The following is a 15,239-nucleotide window of genomic DNA, read 5'->3' on the forward strand; positions in this document are numbered from 1 at the left end:
GGTCGCCTAAATTTGTAATATCAGTGACACCACTTATTACACAATATTCTTAATATTACAAACCAACAGAGCTTATACTAATGAAGTAAAAGTCAAATATATGGAATTTTCCTTTTGATACATGGTCTGTGTTATTACCACGGAAAATGATTAAGTATTTCTTGACTTATTGTTCTCAATTTTGTACCCCCCAGAGATATTTGCTTATGCCTGGGAGCATTTTTGGTTGTCATAATTTTGGGGGTGGGGTATGCTAATAGCATCTCATGAGTAGAGGCCAGAGATACAGCTAAACATCTGATGGAGCACAGGACATTCCCCACAAGAGTTATCTAGCCCAAAATGTCAGTCAGTAATGCTAAGGTTGAGAATCCCTGACTCATGCCATTGCTCATAGCTCATTCCACAGCTCACACCACAAGTGCATTCCTTTAGCTGAGCCTTACAGTTCAATCGTTCAACTCAATATTTGAGTGTCAAAGGAAGATTGGCACTATATTGCGTCTCTAGGATGGGAAGAACCCACTAGGTTGAAGTTATAAGATTTAAAGTCATTAGCTGAGTTGGAAGACCATATGATTCTTTATTGGAAACTGGCAAGTGTGCCAAATTAAGGCTTTACTAAGAATATCGCGAGGGTTAACGAGTCTTTGAAAGATAATAGTCACCTTTGTGTCTAAGAACTTTATCTATGCATTCTTTTTTTTTTTTGTGGTATGCGGGCCTCTCACTGTTGTGGCCTCTCCCGTTGCGGAGCAACAGGCTCGCAGGTTCAGCGGCCATGGCTCAACGGGCCCAGCCGCTCCGCGGCATGTGGGATCTTCCCGGAACGGGGCACGAACCCGTGTCCCCTGCATCGGCAGGTGGACTCTCAACCACTGCGCCACCAGGGAAGCCCTATCTATGAATTCTTTATTCATTCCAATCCCATGGCTATCTATTCAGTTGAGTGTCAGTTACAGCTAGCTATTCGAGATGCTCCACACACACACATTTTAACTGTGGCTGCCAGATATCAATGAGATTCACAGGCCCCCAGTACAATATTCTCCACAAAATATGCCTGATATTTTGAAGACCATCTGTCTCATTTTAATCTAGAATAGGCTCTTCTAAAGCTTTTGCTTGCCAAATGACTTTTAAAAAACCAAAAAACCCTTGTGCTGTGTTAAAAAATGTTTTTGAATGTTTTTATTGAGATATAATTCATATACCATAAAACCCAGCCATCCGAAGTGTACGATTCAATTTTTTAAGTATACTCACAGAATTGTGTAACTATCACTACAATCTAAGTTTAAAATATTTTCATCATGCCATAAAGAAACCTCATGCCCCTTAGCAGGCACTCCACATACGCCAGCACCCCGAGACCTAGGCAACCACTAATGTACTTTTTTGATTCTACAGACTTGACTATTCTAGACATTTCATATAAATAGGAGCATATAGTATTTTTACTACTGGTTTCTTTCACTTAGCATGTTTTCAAGATCCATCCTTTTGTAGCATGTCTCAGTACATTTTTTCTTTACTGTGTCCAAATAATATTCCATTGTAAATATATACATTTTGTTTATCCATGTATCATCTGACCAACATTTGTGTTGTTTCCACTTTTGTATATTGTAAATAATGCTGATAAGAACAAGTTTTAGGGTGGGGGCCCTAATTCAATATGACTTGTGTCCTTATAAGAAGAGAGACACTAGGGGTGGATGCACACGGAGGAGAGACCATGTGAGGACACCTTGATCTTCAACCTCTAGCCTCCAGAACTGTGAGGATAAAATTCCTGTTGTTTAAGCCACCCAGACTGTGGTATTTTGTTATGGCAGCCCTAGATGACTAATATTCCTGGGAATGGAATTGCTGGGTCATATGGTAACTCTATGTTTAACAATTTGCAGAACTGCCAAATTATTCACATTCAAGTCATTGTATGGATATATGTTTTCTTTTCAGTAAACACTTCGGAGTGGCATAGCTGGTAAGTGTACGTTTAACTTTTTAAGAAATGGACAAACTGTTTTCCAAGGTGGCTATACCATTTTACATTCCCGGCAGCACTATATGAGGGCTCCAACTTTCCATTTCCTTGCCCAAACTTGTCATTGTTTTGATTATAGTCATCCTAGTGGGTGTGAAATGATATTTCATTGTGTGTCTTTTTTTTTTAAGAGTTCATTTTTTTTAGCCATTTTAGGTTCACAGAAAAATTGAGCAGCACGTACAGTGTTCTCAGAAACCTCCCACCCATCTCCACCTACCCCCAAGTCTCCCACTATCAGTATCACACATCAAAGTGGTAAGTTTGTAACTTGTTACAACTGATGAACCTATTTTGTCACATCGTTATCACTCAAGGTCCATAGTTTACATTAGGGTTCACTCTTGGTGGTGTAGACTCTATACAGGTTTTGACAATATATAGTAGCATGTATCCACCATTGTAGCCATCATACAGAATTGTTTCACTGCCCTAAAAATCCTCTGGGCTCTGCTTATTCATTCCTCTCTCCCCCTCCACCAACCTCTTCATTAGGGTTTTGATGGTTTTGATTTACATTTCCCGAGTGACTAATCCTGTTGATCATCTTTTCATGTGCTTATTGGTCACTTATCTTCCTCAGAGGGGAGATATATGTCAAAGTTTACAGACTTTCAGTTATGAGTATGTACAGTATGATGACCATAGTTAATAATATTGTATACTGAAACTTGCTGAGAATATATCTTAAGTCTTCTTACCACACATACACACAAAGAGTTAATTATGTGAGGTGATAGATGTGTTAATTGTCTTATTTTGGTAATCATTTCACAATGTATATGTATATCAAATCATCACATTGTATACCTTAAATATATACAATTATATTTGTCAATTATTCCTCATTAAAGCTGGAAAAAAAAAACCCTTAAGGTTAAAATGGCTACTGTTTGTACTGACTACCCGATAATCGTATTTGAGGGCAACCATGTTTAGTGATATTATATTGTAGCAATACAAAATATACATGATGTTTTTTGAAGTAATTTTATAGAACTCTTAGACTTCTTAAGATTTTGATGTTTCTGTTTTGAAATAATTTCTATTAAAAAAATCCTTCGCCCATTTAAAAATTGGATTATTTGTCTTTTTATTGTTGGATATCAGTACTTTTTAAGGTCCAGTTTGCCTCCAACTGAAAAGGAAAACGACCCACAATTTTGTCTAGTATAAGAGACACACTATAGTGTCTTATCCTGAATGGTAGTCTCCTCAGCAGGTTTCACTCTTTCTTTATATCTGGGATCCGCTGTTGCCTTGTGATTTCAGGGCAGAGGTACCACTTTTCTTGGCAGCTGGATTCATAGGAGTCCAAAAGAAACAAATAGCTTTAGGCAATTTTCAATCAATCTTAGAGAGATAATAGTGTAACAATTCATTCCTGATATCACAAAGAACAGATTCAAACAGCACTTCTTACAATTAAATATGAAACACACAGGAATAGTGCAGTTATAGAAGTGTTAACTTATTTCTCAGTGTTTATTAGCTAGTGCTCTTTAACGGACAGGACGTTTGCAGATGTTTTAGTAACCCACACAACTCTGCTCTGGTGTGGACCGTGTTTACCAGTTATTTCAACCAATTAAATTCAGCAGCTATTTACTGCACACCCAAAGAGAGGCAATGCCTGTTCTACTGAATTCACTGAATTCTTTGATAAATTTTTAAAAAGAAATAGTTGTACGTTTATTAACTTTTTAGAAAAGGAAATAGCAGCCTCCCTTTTTTGTTATTTATTATTCACTTGGCTAAAGAGATTCTGGAACTTAACACCACGTATTCTGGGAGAAAGAAAAATCTAAAGTGGAAAATACCACAGTGCTTCATCTACAAGATTTAAAAGAGCCTTAAAGTTCACTTGTACTTAAAATCTTTCAGAAACGATTTCACTATCTCCTTTGAGAACTCATTTTGTGTTTAAAATTTCCTTTCTCATGGATAATCAAAATCATGCTGGATGCTTCAGGCCTATCCTCCTCTGCATTCAGTAGACTAGCTCCTCCCTGCTGACATCTTATAAGGATGAAATTCTTCACACTTTCTTTGCCTGATAGTATAGTAGCTCCCATATTCACTTACACAGATGACATGTGATTGCCAAATAAATGGATGGGAATAAAGGTGTTGGTGTTGATCTGATATTAAATAAGAGGAAGCTTAATTTCTCCTTTATAAATAACCCTCCACTCTGTGTAAGTTCCAATATCTTCTTTCCACATCTTAATGGATATCCTTGCCTATCCCTAGAATGTGTACATGCCACACCAGAGGCCACTAATGAGCCAATGATACTCACAAACTGTCTTTTTTTGGGTGCAATCTTTATTCTTTGATGTTTAAGTCATGGCTAAACACTTTGGGGTATGTTTTCTTAGAAACATTACGATGCTATTTAAAAGTGGTAGCATAAACCCTATCACCCATTTGTTTCCCCAAGAGTAGTGTATGAGTCGGAGTTCAACCAGAGAAACAAAACCAGGACTTATGGCAAGGTATTGGCTTATGTGACCGTGGAGGCCAGTTAGGCAAGTCAAGTCCATAGGGTAGGCTATCGGGAAGGGCAGGCTGGAACTCTCAGGCATGAGCTGAAACTGCTGCTCACAGATGGAATTTCTTCTTCTGGGAAGTTTCACTTCTGCTTCGAAGGCCATTCAACTGATTAAACCAAGCCTGCCCAGGTCATCCAGAATAATCTCCCTTAAAGTCAGCTGATTATGGACTTTAATCATATCTGTAAAACACTGTCACAGCAACACACAGTGTTTGATTGGATAACTGGGATTACAGCCTAGACAAAATGCCTCATAAAACTGAGCATCACAGGTGACAAGTATCTCTGTGGTCATAGAGCAGTCACAGAATATCAGTTTACTTTGTATTCATACGGAGATGGCTTTTGGTTTAAAGACAGTTGTTATAAGCAACCTCAACCATTTAACTTTTTTTAAAACAAAGTGTAAGATGCAAAATTAAATGGAACTCCTTGTTCTACAGTCCACCAGACTTGCTGTCGCTGCGTGGGTAGACTTCTTTCTACAGTAGGCCTTTGCCTATGATCAATAAAATTGTGTATATAGCAACTCACCACAAACTTGGCTAGAAAAATTTAGCCCATTCCCTGCCTTGTTCTTGATGAGGAGACAATGAAGATAATTTAAAAATGGTCTATTGTAGTTGTTCGCAAAATTTTTGGTCTCAGGATCTTTATGTGCATCAAAATTATTGAGGACTCTAAAGACCTTTTGTTTATAGGGGTTATGTCTTTGTCAGTTTGGGCTGCTACAGAACTCTCTCCAGGGAGCTGCAGACTGTATACAATTTGGGGGGGCTTATCCTCTGAAGCTCATCTGGGAAACCTCTTCCTCCCAAGGGCCCACTGACTCCAGGTTAGGACACTTGGGTGGGGGTCTGATAAGTACCCTTTTACGTGATGGTGAATAAACTGCTCTTCCAGTACCTAGACATACAGTTTTAAAACCAAGGAGGAAAAGAACAAAGAGGAAGGAAGGGAGAGAGAATTAAAAAGTGGTTTACTCAGTAAAGATTTTTTTTTTTTTTTTTTTTGGTACGCGGGCCTCTCACTGTTGTGGCCTCTCCCGTTGCGGAGCACAGGCTCCGGACGCGCAGGCTCAGCGGCCATGGCTCACGGGCCCAGCCGCTCCACAGCATGTGGGACCTTCCCGGACCGGGGCACGAACCCGCGTCCCCTGCATCGGCAGGCGGACTAACCACTGCGCCACCAGGGAAGCCCTCAGTAAAGATCTTTATGGTGATGCTTGAAAGACCAAAGCCATTTAAGTAGGAAACGTGCTAATCTTTTGCTGTATGTATATGGAAAGATCATGAGTAAAAGTAATCCTCCCTTAAAAACAACTCACTGCATAAATTGGATGTCTACTTAATTGAGTCATCGTTAACAACTTGATAGGAAGTTGAAGTGCTATGTAACATCTTTACTTGTACTGTATCATGCTGGTAGACAATTCTCTGGGAAGCTGAATGAGTTCAGGGTAGAAGCGGTCACCTGCAGCATATAAGCAGTAATCTGATTATCAATTAAAAAGTGAAAAGCACTGAGGAAGTTTTAATTAAGCAATATTCCACAATGATGCTTTTAACAGTTTTATAGCTAGCTAATCATTTATAAACATTCTAATACAATAGAGTGAGATCAGGGACTAAAATACATTCCCTTTTAAAACACAGGTTTGCACTGAGCAAAGAAGACAATATTCTGTGACAGCCAAAGGAAAATATACTCAGTATGGTCAACAAACAGTAGTGTTTTCATTTTAGTTGATGGATATTTTTACAAACAGTCTGGGAAAAAAAAAACTGGGTGTAGCACTCATTGGGAAGCAGGGAAACAAAGGGGCGTAAGGTGCCTTTATAATTCTGAGCTCAGAATTAGGGATGTGGCAAATATACATGAAATGGTCTTGAAAGAAAATAAGCGCAGGTCATCTCAGTAGATATACCCCAAATAAATTATTAATAAAGTGAGGAGGAAGTAGTTTCTAAGGAAATCTGGGCACAGATGTTTGCTCTGTAAGACACGGAGAGTTCAGGGATCAGAACTGTGAGACATACAAATCACAGATCTGAAAAGATCCCATGTGTTGAAAATAGGTCCTTGCTCAAAATTGCTCCTTGAATAGGCTCTATCAAGGATGTGGAACATAAGAGCAGGTTTATTAGGAGACAAAGATACCAAAGGGGTTTGGAGAGGGAGTTCTTTAAGTAAAGGCTGAAGGTATGGAATATCTGAAAGGCAGAAAGCAAAAGTTACCTAATAATTTAATAATAATAATAGTCACCCATACAAAGAATCATTACACAGATAATGGAGGTTAAATTTTATTTCTATTTTGCAAGTAAAAAGCATATGCTGTAGTACAAACGATTTGGTTTCAATATAACAAAGTCAGTTTTAATGGACAAAATCAGTCTTGAGAGTCACTGATATTAAATAACGGAATAGGGTTAAGGGATGGTACGGGAACTTCAAAGACAAGGTATGCAGGTCTCTGAAAGGCTGACTGAAGGCATGGGAAAGCTGGAGATGCCAACTTTGGTCCCAGCCAAGTTCTGCTATTTTCTGTACGTGATACTGTCTGTTATTCAACTCAGAGGCAACACCATATACCCACCGTGAGAACTGAATTCCCTTTGGGGTTATCAATTACTCACACAGCCTTCCTCTAAAGGAAGGCTTGCAAGTGGTTCATATTCAAGCCTTATGTGTGATAGTGTTTATATCACATTCACAATGTAACAGAAGTACATGGAAATTCTTGTAAATTATATAAAATATAGAGTTGATTGATCCCACTTTGAAGACGCATCATTGAGGATTAGATTTCCTTTATCAGAGTAGACAGGTTTAAAACACATTGCTTGTACTGTACCGTTTTAATAACATTTCATTTTTATATTGATATGTCAGTTAGAAATTAAGAAATGGCATATAATTGTGGGATTTCGTTTAAATTCTAGAAAAACTGAAAGATACTTTTTATTCAGCTTAACTAAGGCTGAGGTCTTCCAGCACAGGTGATTTTTGCATTTCTTGAAGATTATCCTGTAGTTTAATAAACATAAAGAACTCAAGCACACTAAATCTTGGGAGGACTAGTAAACGAGAGCAGAAGATTTAAAAGACATCATTTCTTCCTTTGTCTACTTAACAAGGTAACTTGAGTTGATTAATCTTGCATTATTAAATTCAAATCCTAAATATTTTGACAAGTATTTTTAAGTTTGATAATTGTTTATAAAGAATTTGTGGTTATATGTTGAATTATCAATGTAGAGAGTTTTCAGTTTGTTGTTATTAATATGATATGAAAGGGACCAATTCCTAATACTGTATCCCTAAAACATGGGCCATTCTACTGAGATCACATACAGAGAGAAAAGTTGGAGCTGCAATAGACATAGTAAAGCTACCTGGGTTTGAAGCAAAAGAATAAGGAATTAGGTATATGTATTTCACATTGTATATAAATAAGTCTTTTCAGTCCTAGTAAGCTCACTTCGATTCTTTAAACAGAGATGTGGCCCCAGATCCAAATGCATTTCAGCTAAGGACTCGAACTACCTCATTTTTTTTTTCTCACTGGTCCATTAATAAAGCACCCATTTAAGAACAACTATTTATAAGTACAGAGATATTTCAGAGAATATAAAATGATGGAAGGAGGAAACAAAGAAGTCCTTTGCTTGCAGCCAAGATGTGGGGACGAGATCTGAATTTGTTCTGAACAATCATTTGGGAGAAGTGTCACAACAGTTTTGAAGAAATAATAAATGTCTATAAAATATAGGATTCTGTGGTATAAACAATTTTGACACCTTTTGTTGAGAGACCAAAACAAACAAAAAACAACCCCCCCAAAAAAAACCAAAAACAAAACAAAAAAACAAAACAAAACCCCCCAAACCACGCAGTATGTTCTATGGATCAGAAATTAAATAAATCCCCAAATTTCAATTTACACTAAAATATTTATTTAATTGATAATATTTTACAGAAATAAATAAGAGCAGGTTTTCTCTAATACAGATAGGTATATTTATATATTTATATTTCTTTTTTTTTACAAAATTAAAGCATATCAAATTGTTTTCCCTAAAACTGCAGCGCAGAAAGGAATACTAGGAAACAAAAAGAAATACTGAAATATGTTCATCATTAAATTATAACCATGGGCCTTCTGAATCTCAACAAGGTATATGATTTAGAGAAAGAACATGAGATTTGCAGTCAGGGGATCTTGGCTCCACTGTTTACTTGCTGTGTGTCATAGGCACATTTCTCAATATTTCTGAATCTCAGTTCTCTACCTTTCAAACAGGAATGATATTAATTATATCAACTTCACAGGACTGTTGGGCAAATTAAGCACGTGAATGTATAGGAAAGCTCTTTATAACATGTAAAGAGCTACAAAAATAATAGTTCTGTTTAATATTTCATATAAAAGAATCAATGCATATCTTCCTTCAACTGAAGAAAATAAGCACCAAAAGTGTGTGTGTGTTTTCTTCAGTTGAATTATGTCACCCTATAAACCAGAATAAGAAAATGCACCTTAACTAAGCACCAAAGCCTCTCGGACAAATGTGATCCAGGGTATATTTCTATTACAGTTTTCTGGGCAACTAAGTAGGAGCTAATGAGTCCTGAGGGTCATTTAAAACTCTGAAGGCTCAAAGAAAACAAATCAAGAACATCTGTATTACATCAAACGGCTAGGATACAACAAGCTACTCCTTATTTAGCAATTTCAAAGTCCATTAATTCTTCACAGAAGAAGAAACACTAGGTTATTATCACTTGCAATTATTTGCTTATGTGAATATGACATTCTCTTGCTCCAAAGATCAAATACTAGTCCTTGAGGAAAGTACTAGTGGAATGAAATAACAAATCCTATCATAAATTTAGATATTAATGATTAAAAGTCTAGTTACACGAGAACATGGGAAAGGAAAAGAACCCAGGACATTAGTATAATAACGATTAAAAAAAACCCTGCCATATTGCCATGTTATAATGATAAGAATTGAAATGATAAACATTGCAATATTTACAGATACATCAATCTTAAAACATGTAAAAACTCAATAAGACAAATTAAAAGTAGAGAAAGCAGTTTCGATAATTTTAAGGAAAGTAAACGTTAATACACTTAGAAAGGCTAACGTTAACTAATTACACGGATAATACTTAACATAGAATGGAAATACTTAAAGTGTGCCGTGTTTTGATTTTTAGTGGCAAGATACAGAGAAAAGAAATAATTGCCTAATATTAACTTATTGTTAGGAGTTGCATTACTCTAAAGTTACTATTTATGGAGTTACAGTCTACATCTACTCAAAGAATTAGGAGCTAACATAATTCACCATCTTTTAAAAATATCACTAATAAGATATTGGTGAATCATGTGCTAAAGATACTGAAGGCTCTTTCAAAGATGAGATCTAGTTGGTAGAGTATACCAGGTCATGTACAACGAGACTAGTTGACTTACTCTGTTATTCTAACTCTTTTTAAGACTGATCTTACCAAAAGAAAAGTACACATTACCTCTCTTAATTCCCTCAGATAGAGGTACTCTTTGGAACAAAAACAAATATTTTATTGGGAGTGTAAAATTAAAAATCTTTATAGCTATCGTGGAAACAGTATACTGGAAAGGACTCAATAACTACTGGGACACTGTACAACTGAAAAAGAAATAAATTCATTCAACTAAGAACACTGTTTACTGACATCTATTGGACTGTTTAACTTATAACTTTATTCTTTAAACTATGAAAAATTTAAAACACATTAAAGTCTGTGGACTGAATCAAGTGTACTTCATTCAAGGTCTTCAGTTTCTTTGGTAAATAGGTCTGCCAGATCAGCCACGGTCAAGACAGAGGCCTCGGAATGTTTCGCTGATGGGCTTGTGTGACTGCAGGATTTTGCAAGTGAGCAGAATCAGAAAGAAACCCCAAGGAATAAATTATTATCTTTGTCTTTATAATAATAATATAAGACATAATAGCACATAATATTATATTCTTATATAAGAACATATTTGTTCTAAGTTTTTGTAATTGAGTTATAGGAAACTCCTGGAAGAAAGTAGGCAATGGGATCATTATTACAACTTGTTAAAATTCGTGAAGATTTCTATATACCATTTTCAAACTTGGTCATAAAATGTCTTTCTCTGCACAATTAATAAAACAAAGAAACAAAACCCCTGCCAGCTGGTACTAAAGCTCTCACCTTACAACTTACCTTCTTAGTATCCGAAGTTAATTTGTTTCAAGAAAAATCCAACAGCTCTTTTTTTTTTTTTTTTTTCAACAGCTCTTTTAATTGCTGTTTTATTGAGGCAGCTTATATATAAGCACTGAATTCTGTGACATATGGAAACACCACTAACAAAAAGCCTTCGTGCTTGAGGCAAAAAGCTCTTGTGGTAGCCTCTCTTTCCCAGACCACCAATGAAAGAGAATTTCTGTTTCCAATGGCTTCTTTGCTATGCAAAGTACCTCTGTGGAAACAATCCCTTCTAAGGCAATCATCTCTTCTGAGTGTATCTTCCAATCATACCTATCTCACAAGGATTCAGTTAGGTATTAGTTTATGTTTCAAAATGACTTTAAAGAAAATTAATTAGGAAATAAATGTTAGGAAGTTTTATGATTCCAAACTTAAGTTTTCAAAATTAAGGCGGTTCTGGTCTCTCTGCTTCTGTTCTGCCTTTGAAATTAATGCCACAATTACCAGCCTAGTTTTAAGCCCAGACCTTTCTACCTGCGTGATGTATCAAGCAGCACTCTAAATTTCATGTTATAGCTATCAGACTAAAGCTTTTAGGTTGGACATAAAGATAGATTTCATTTAAAAGTAATCCAGTGGCAAAGAAATGTACGATAGCTCCTCCCTCCACCCCCCGCCCCAATACACATGGGTGATTTAAAGTATACTAGCTCTGAACTGAAGTTTTTTTAACAGTAGGACAGTTTAAATATTTTTATATATTACAATCCTTATTAATAAACTAAGTCAAATATAGAATGCCCAAAGTACTAACTGGGAAATTTTGGAGAGGTAAAATGCCATACCGTGCTTTTAAAAAGTATTTGTACTTATATCTTTCGGTTGACTAAGTGGTCATCTAGGTGAAGAAGTTCTACACACCTATACAACCTTTTATGAACAGGAAACCTTCTCCTGTCCACTTGAAGCAAACTGTTACGTACCTCCTCTCCGCGGTTTTCAGCATTGCTTGCATTCTTTCTTCTATTGTTGCTTTAATTAAGAATCTGTGTACAATAGTGGGTCTAGAAGGTACATAACAATTATAAGTTTAAAAACACCTTAAAACAAATTAGAACAAACAAACTTCATATATTATATGCTATATTCCTCAGTCAGTTGGTATCTACCATGGCAGGGACTAATCCAGGTGCTGGCGGGGGCAATGGTCAACAGTGAATACAACAAATGATTTAATCTGAGTGAACAAGTATCTATTGAGGGGAGACACACAAAATAAGATATTTTCAGGTGCAGACAATGACATGAGGAGGGTGACACTTGACTTGAAGCATGACTGATGGGGATGAGACAGCTAGTAGGCAAAGGAGGATTGGAAGGGGCTTCCAGGTAGAAGCAGCAGCAAATAAATGCAAAGTCCTGGGAAGAGAATGTGCTTGGCACAAGCTTAAAATGTCTGAGGGGCAGAAAGAAGGCTAGCATGGCCAAAGCATATTGTAAACCAAGGGCAGGGAGGTCAAATCACAAAGGGTCTCATAGGACATGGCAAAAATTTGGATTCTTGCCATCAGTGGGTTTAATGCATGACTTGAATTATTCTTGGTTATACTTTAGAAGTCCTTTTGGCTGCTGTGTGGAGGACGGACTTTTAGGCAGAAAGTGGAGGCAGAGATGGCAGGTATCTGCATGACTTTCTTTTTTATCTCATTTCACATTTCTTTGTTCGGCTGTTACCTTCTTCATAAGAACCTCCATGCCTTCCTGCCCAGCTGCCTGCACTCTTAATCCTCTTTTCCTTGCTCCTAGCATAGTATATATTTCACTTATCATGCTTATTGTTTACCATTTGCCTCTCTACCAACCCCCTACAACTAGAGTTTAAGCCCTGTGAGGGCATCTCAAGTACTTAGAACAGTGCTTGGCACACAGGAGGAGCTCAATAAAAACTTACTGAATGAACTAAGTGGGTATTGATGCAGCTAGACTGTTCAAGCTGGTGATGGAAAGATGAGGTACTTCTAATCTGACTGTATCTGTTTTCTCTGAATGAGGCAAGATCATCCTCAAAGGGGAGGAGGAAGATACAGGAGACTTAAGAGAGTCTCCTCAGAAAGTAGAAAAATCTATTTACTAGGGAAGCATAGTAGGATTGTAAAACAGTGTTGAGAGGCCTTTTTAGACTTGTGGCCTTACATCTGGGATGAGTCCACTGTATGCTTTAGAAGATAATGATAAGAACTCAATGTTTAAAGATATAACACAAAACCAAAAAGCAAAAAAACCAACGCCCTGCTCCCCCGACCCCACCGCCAAAAACCCAAACCAAACAAAAAGCAATAACCCAATAAGACATAAGTACGTTTCAAATGCTACTTGGTAGTACTTTAGAACAAGCTTGCATTTATTACAATTATATTACTTTGCCATATTTTGCCTGATGAACATGTCTCTTTCTTGCTTGAGGTTAAAAGTCATCATTTGCTCTCCCAGCCACTGCTTACAAAGCAGGCCACGTTTCTGAGGACGGCATACAAGACCTCGTCTCCTGCCACTCCTCTCCACATACTTTATACTCCAGCAATTTCACTTCTTAGGGTCCCTAGAAATATCATGTTATTTATTTCCTCTGCGTTTCTGCACAGGCAACTCTGGCTGTGTGAGCACCCTTTTCTAGCCCAACTTTGGAATAATTATTCCTTTAAGAGTCAATCTAATGAAGCCTTTCCTGACTCTAGGGCACAAGAGATCACTCCCTTCTTTTGTTACCACAGTACTTCTATTACATTTTCGCACACTCTACTATAATATGTTAAATCATGCTTCCTGTACCACATAGTGATCTCCTTGGGGAAACCAATGATGTCTTATGCAATCTGCATCTTCAGGATCTAGCATAACACCTGACATATGGTAAGTATTCGATCAATATTGATTCCATGAGTGCTTAGTATGGATGCATTTAAAAAAAAAATTCAAAGCATCTAACATCCAGGAGGTAATACATCTGAGAGACCTTATAAAGGATAGTTGTCCATTCTGACATTTGAATAAACGTAGTACATACTACATAATATCTACTATTAGGATTACTTTGCGCCTTTAACTAAACGAATTGTCTCTTAGAGTGGACCTGGAAGGCTGTATTTCCTAAGGGGAAGAATTTATAAAAGAGCTATTTGTTTTCAGTCGTGTACAAAATATACCTTCTTTTAAATACAGGCTACTTTAGCCAATCAAAAGTCAATTCTTCTCATAGTTATGATAGATGCCTTCGACTTAGAAGTTGTCTTAAGTATTTGAAGAAGCTGTTTTGATGAAATGATCAGGGTAGTTTCTAAAGGAGGAGACAAAAATCTAGGAGAATTTGGGGGTTTGCTGCTTGGACAAGGGAGGATTGCAAATCTCAAAATGTCTTCTGGTCATCTAATAACACTTGAAAATTTAATACATAAAGAAGTAACTAAAAATGAATAGGTTATGATGAACATAAATGAAGAGTTTAAATGCTGATCTGTATCTTAGAAACTGGAGCAAATATTACTGATGTTAACTTTAGCCCTTACTTTGTTTGTCCAATCCGGTGCACCCTTCCTATGGCCTGAAGCTCATGGGCAGGGTTCAATATGGGCTCCACCAAGAGAACATGAGTTGCTTCGATGATAGTTAATCCATTAGAACCTGTGTGCAGGGGCAGCAGCAAAATATTGATTTGGGGATCATGTTTAAATGCTGAAAGGTTCTCCTAAAAAAGAAAGGTACGTTTAAATTTTAGCTGGATAGTTAAAATTAAGAGCAGTATATTATAGGTAGCTCATGTTAAAATGCCTAACGGTACCCAGGTCATTGTGAAATGTAGTGACTAAGAAAACTAAATGTAAAATTACCAATTTTAGAAAACATAAACTTATTGCTTGACTTTATGAAAAAAAGTGTCACATAACCTCTCTAGTTCTTTATGATATATAATGGAATCACAAGATACATGTATGTGATGTATGCAAATTAAACTATATGAGCTTAGAGGAAAAAAAGTGAGAGAAAGAATGCAAGAATGAGTGTGAGGTAAGAGACATGAATCTACTAAATTTACTCTTGGTGTTTTTTTTGTTGTTTGTCACTTAGGTGTGCACCTGTCATTGTGCTGAATGTGATGTAAGCATAGTTTAACCATACGCAGTTTGCCTAATGCAGTGACTTTAGAGCTTAATCCCAGGGGCAATGAGGCCTCTGTCCATTCAAAAGGTGCGTCATAGGCCATCTCTTCCTATATTAAAGAAACAGACCTCAAATCAGAAGATCTTTAAATATGGTTTGCTATGGGTATAACTGAATAGATGGAAAATAAATGCAATTTCTTTACTTTGCCTTTAAATGTTAATTTTATAGTTAATCAAG

General features: G+C 36.7%; 1 protein-coding gene across 3 annotated transcripts in view; it reads right to left on the reverse strand.

The window, feature by feature from the left end:
- Positions 1-9,273: 9,273 nt before the first annotated feature.
- SHPRH (SNF2 histone linker PHD RING helicase) overlaps positions 9,274-15,239 on the reverse strand; it is an 80,303-nt gene continuing 74,337 nt past the window's right edge. For 2 of the 3 annotated variants that reach the window (XM_024747916.1, XM_024747917.1), the window contains 3 exons: positions 14,408-14,586; positions 11,828-11,908; positions 9,274-10,524 (listed from right to left, as the gene is read on the reverse strand). In XM_024747916.1, the coding sequence (XP_024603684.1) occupies positions 10,428-10,524; positions 11,828-11,908; positions 14,408-14,586 (357 nt within the window). In that variant the 3' untranslated portion in view covers positions 9,274-10,427. Of the gene's footprint in view, positions 10,525-11,827; positions 11,909-14,407; positions 14,587-15,239 lie in introns of those variants that run through there. The other variant, XR_003003599.1, reaches the window with a different exon arrangement.

The sequence above is a fragment of the Neophocaena asiaeorientalis genome, unplaced genomic scaffold, assembly GCF_003031525.2.
Source record: "Neophocaena asiaeorientalis asiaeorientalis breed wild unplaced genomic scaffold, Neophocaena_asiaeorientalis_V1.1 scaffold123, whole genome shotgun sequence".
Lineage (NCBI taxonomy): Eukaryota > Metazoa > Chordata > Mammalia > Artiodactyla > Phocoenidae > Neophocaena > Neophocaena asiaeorientalis.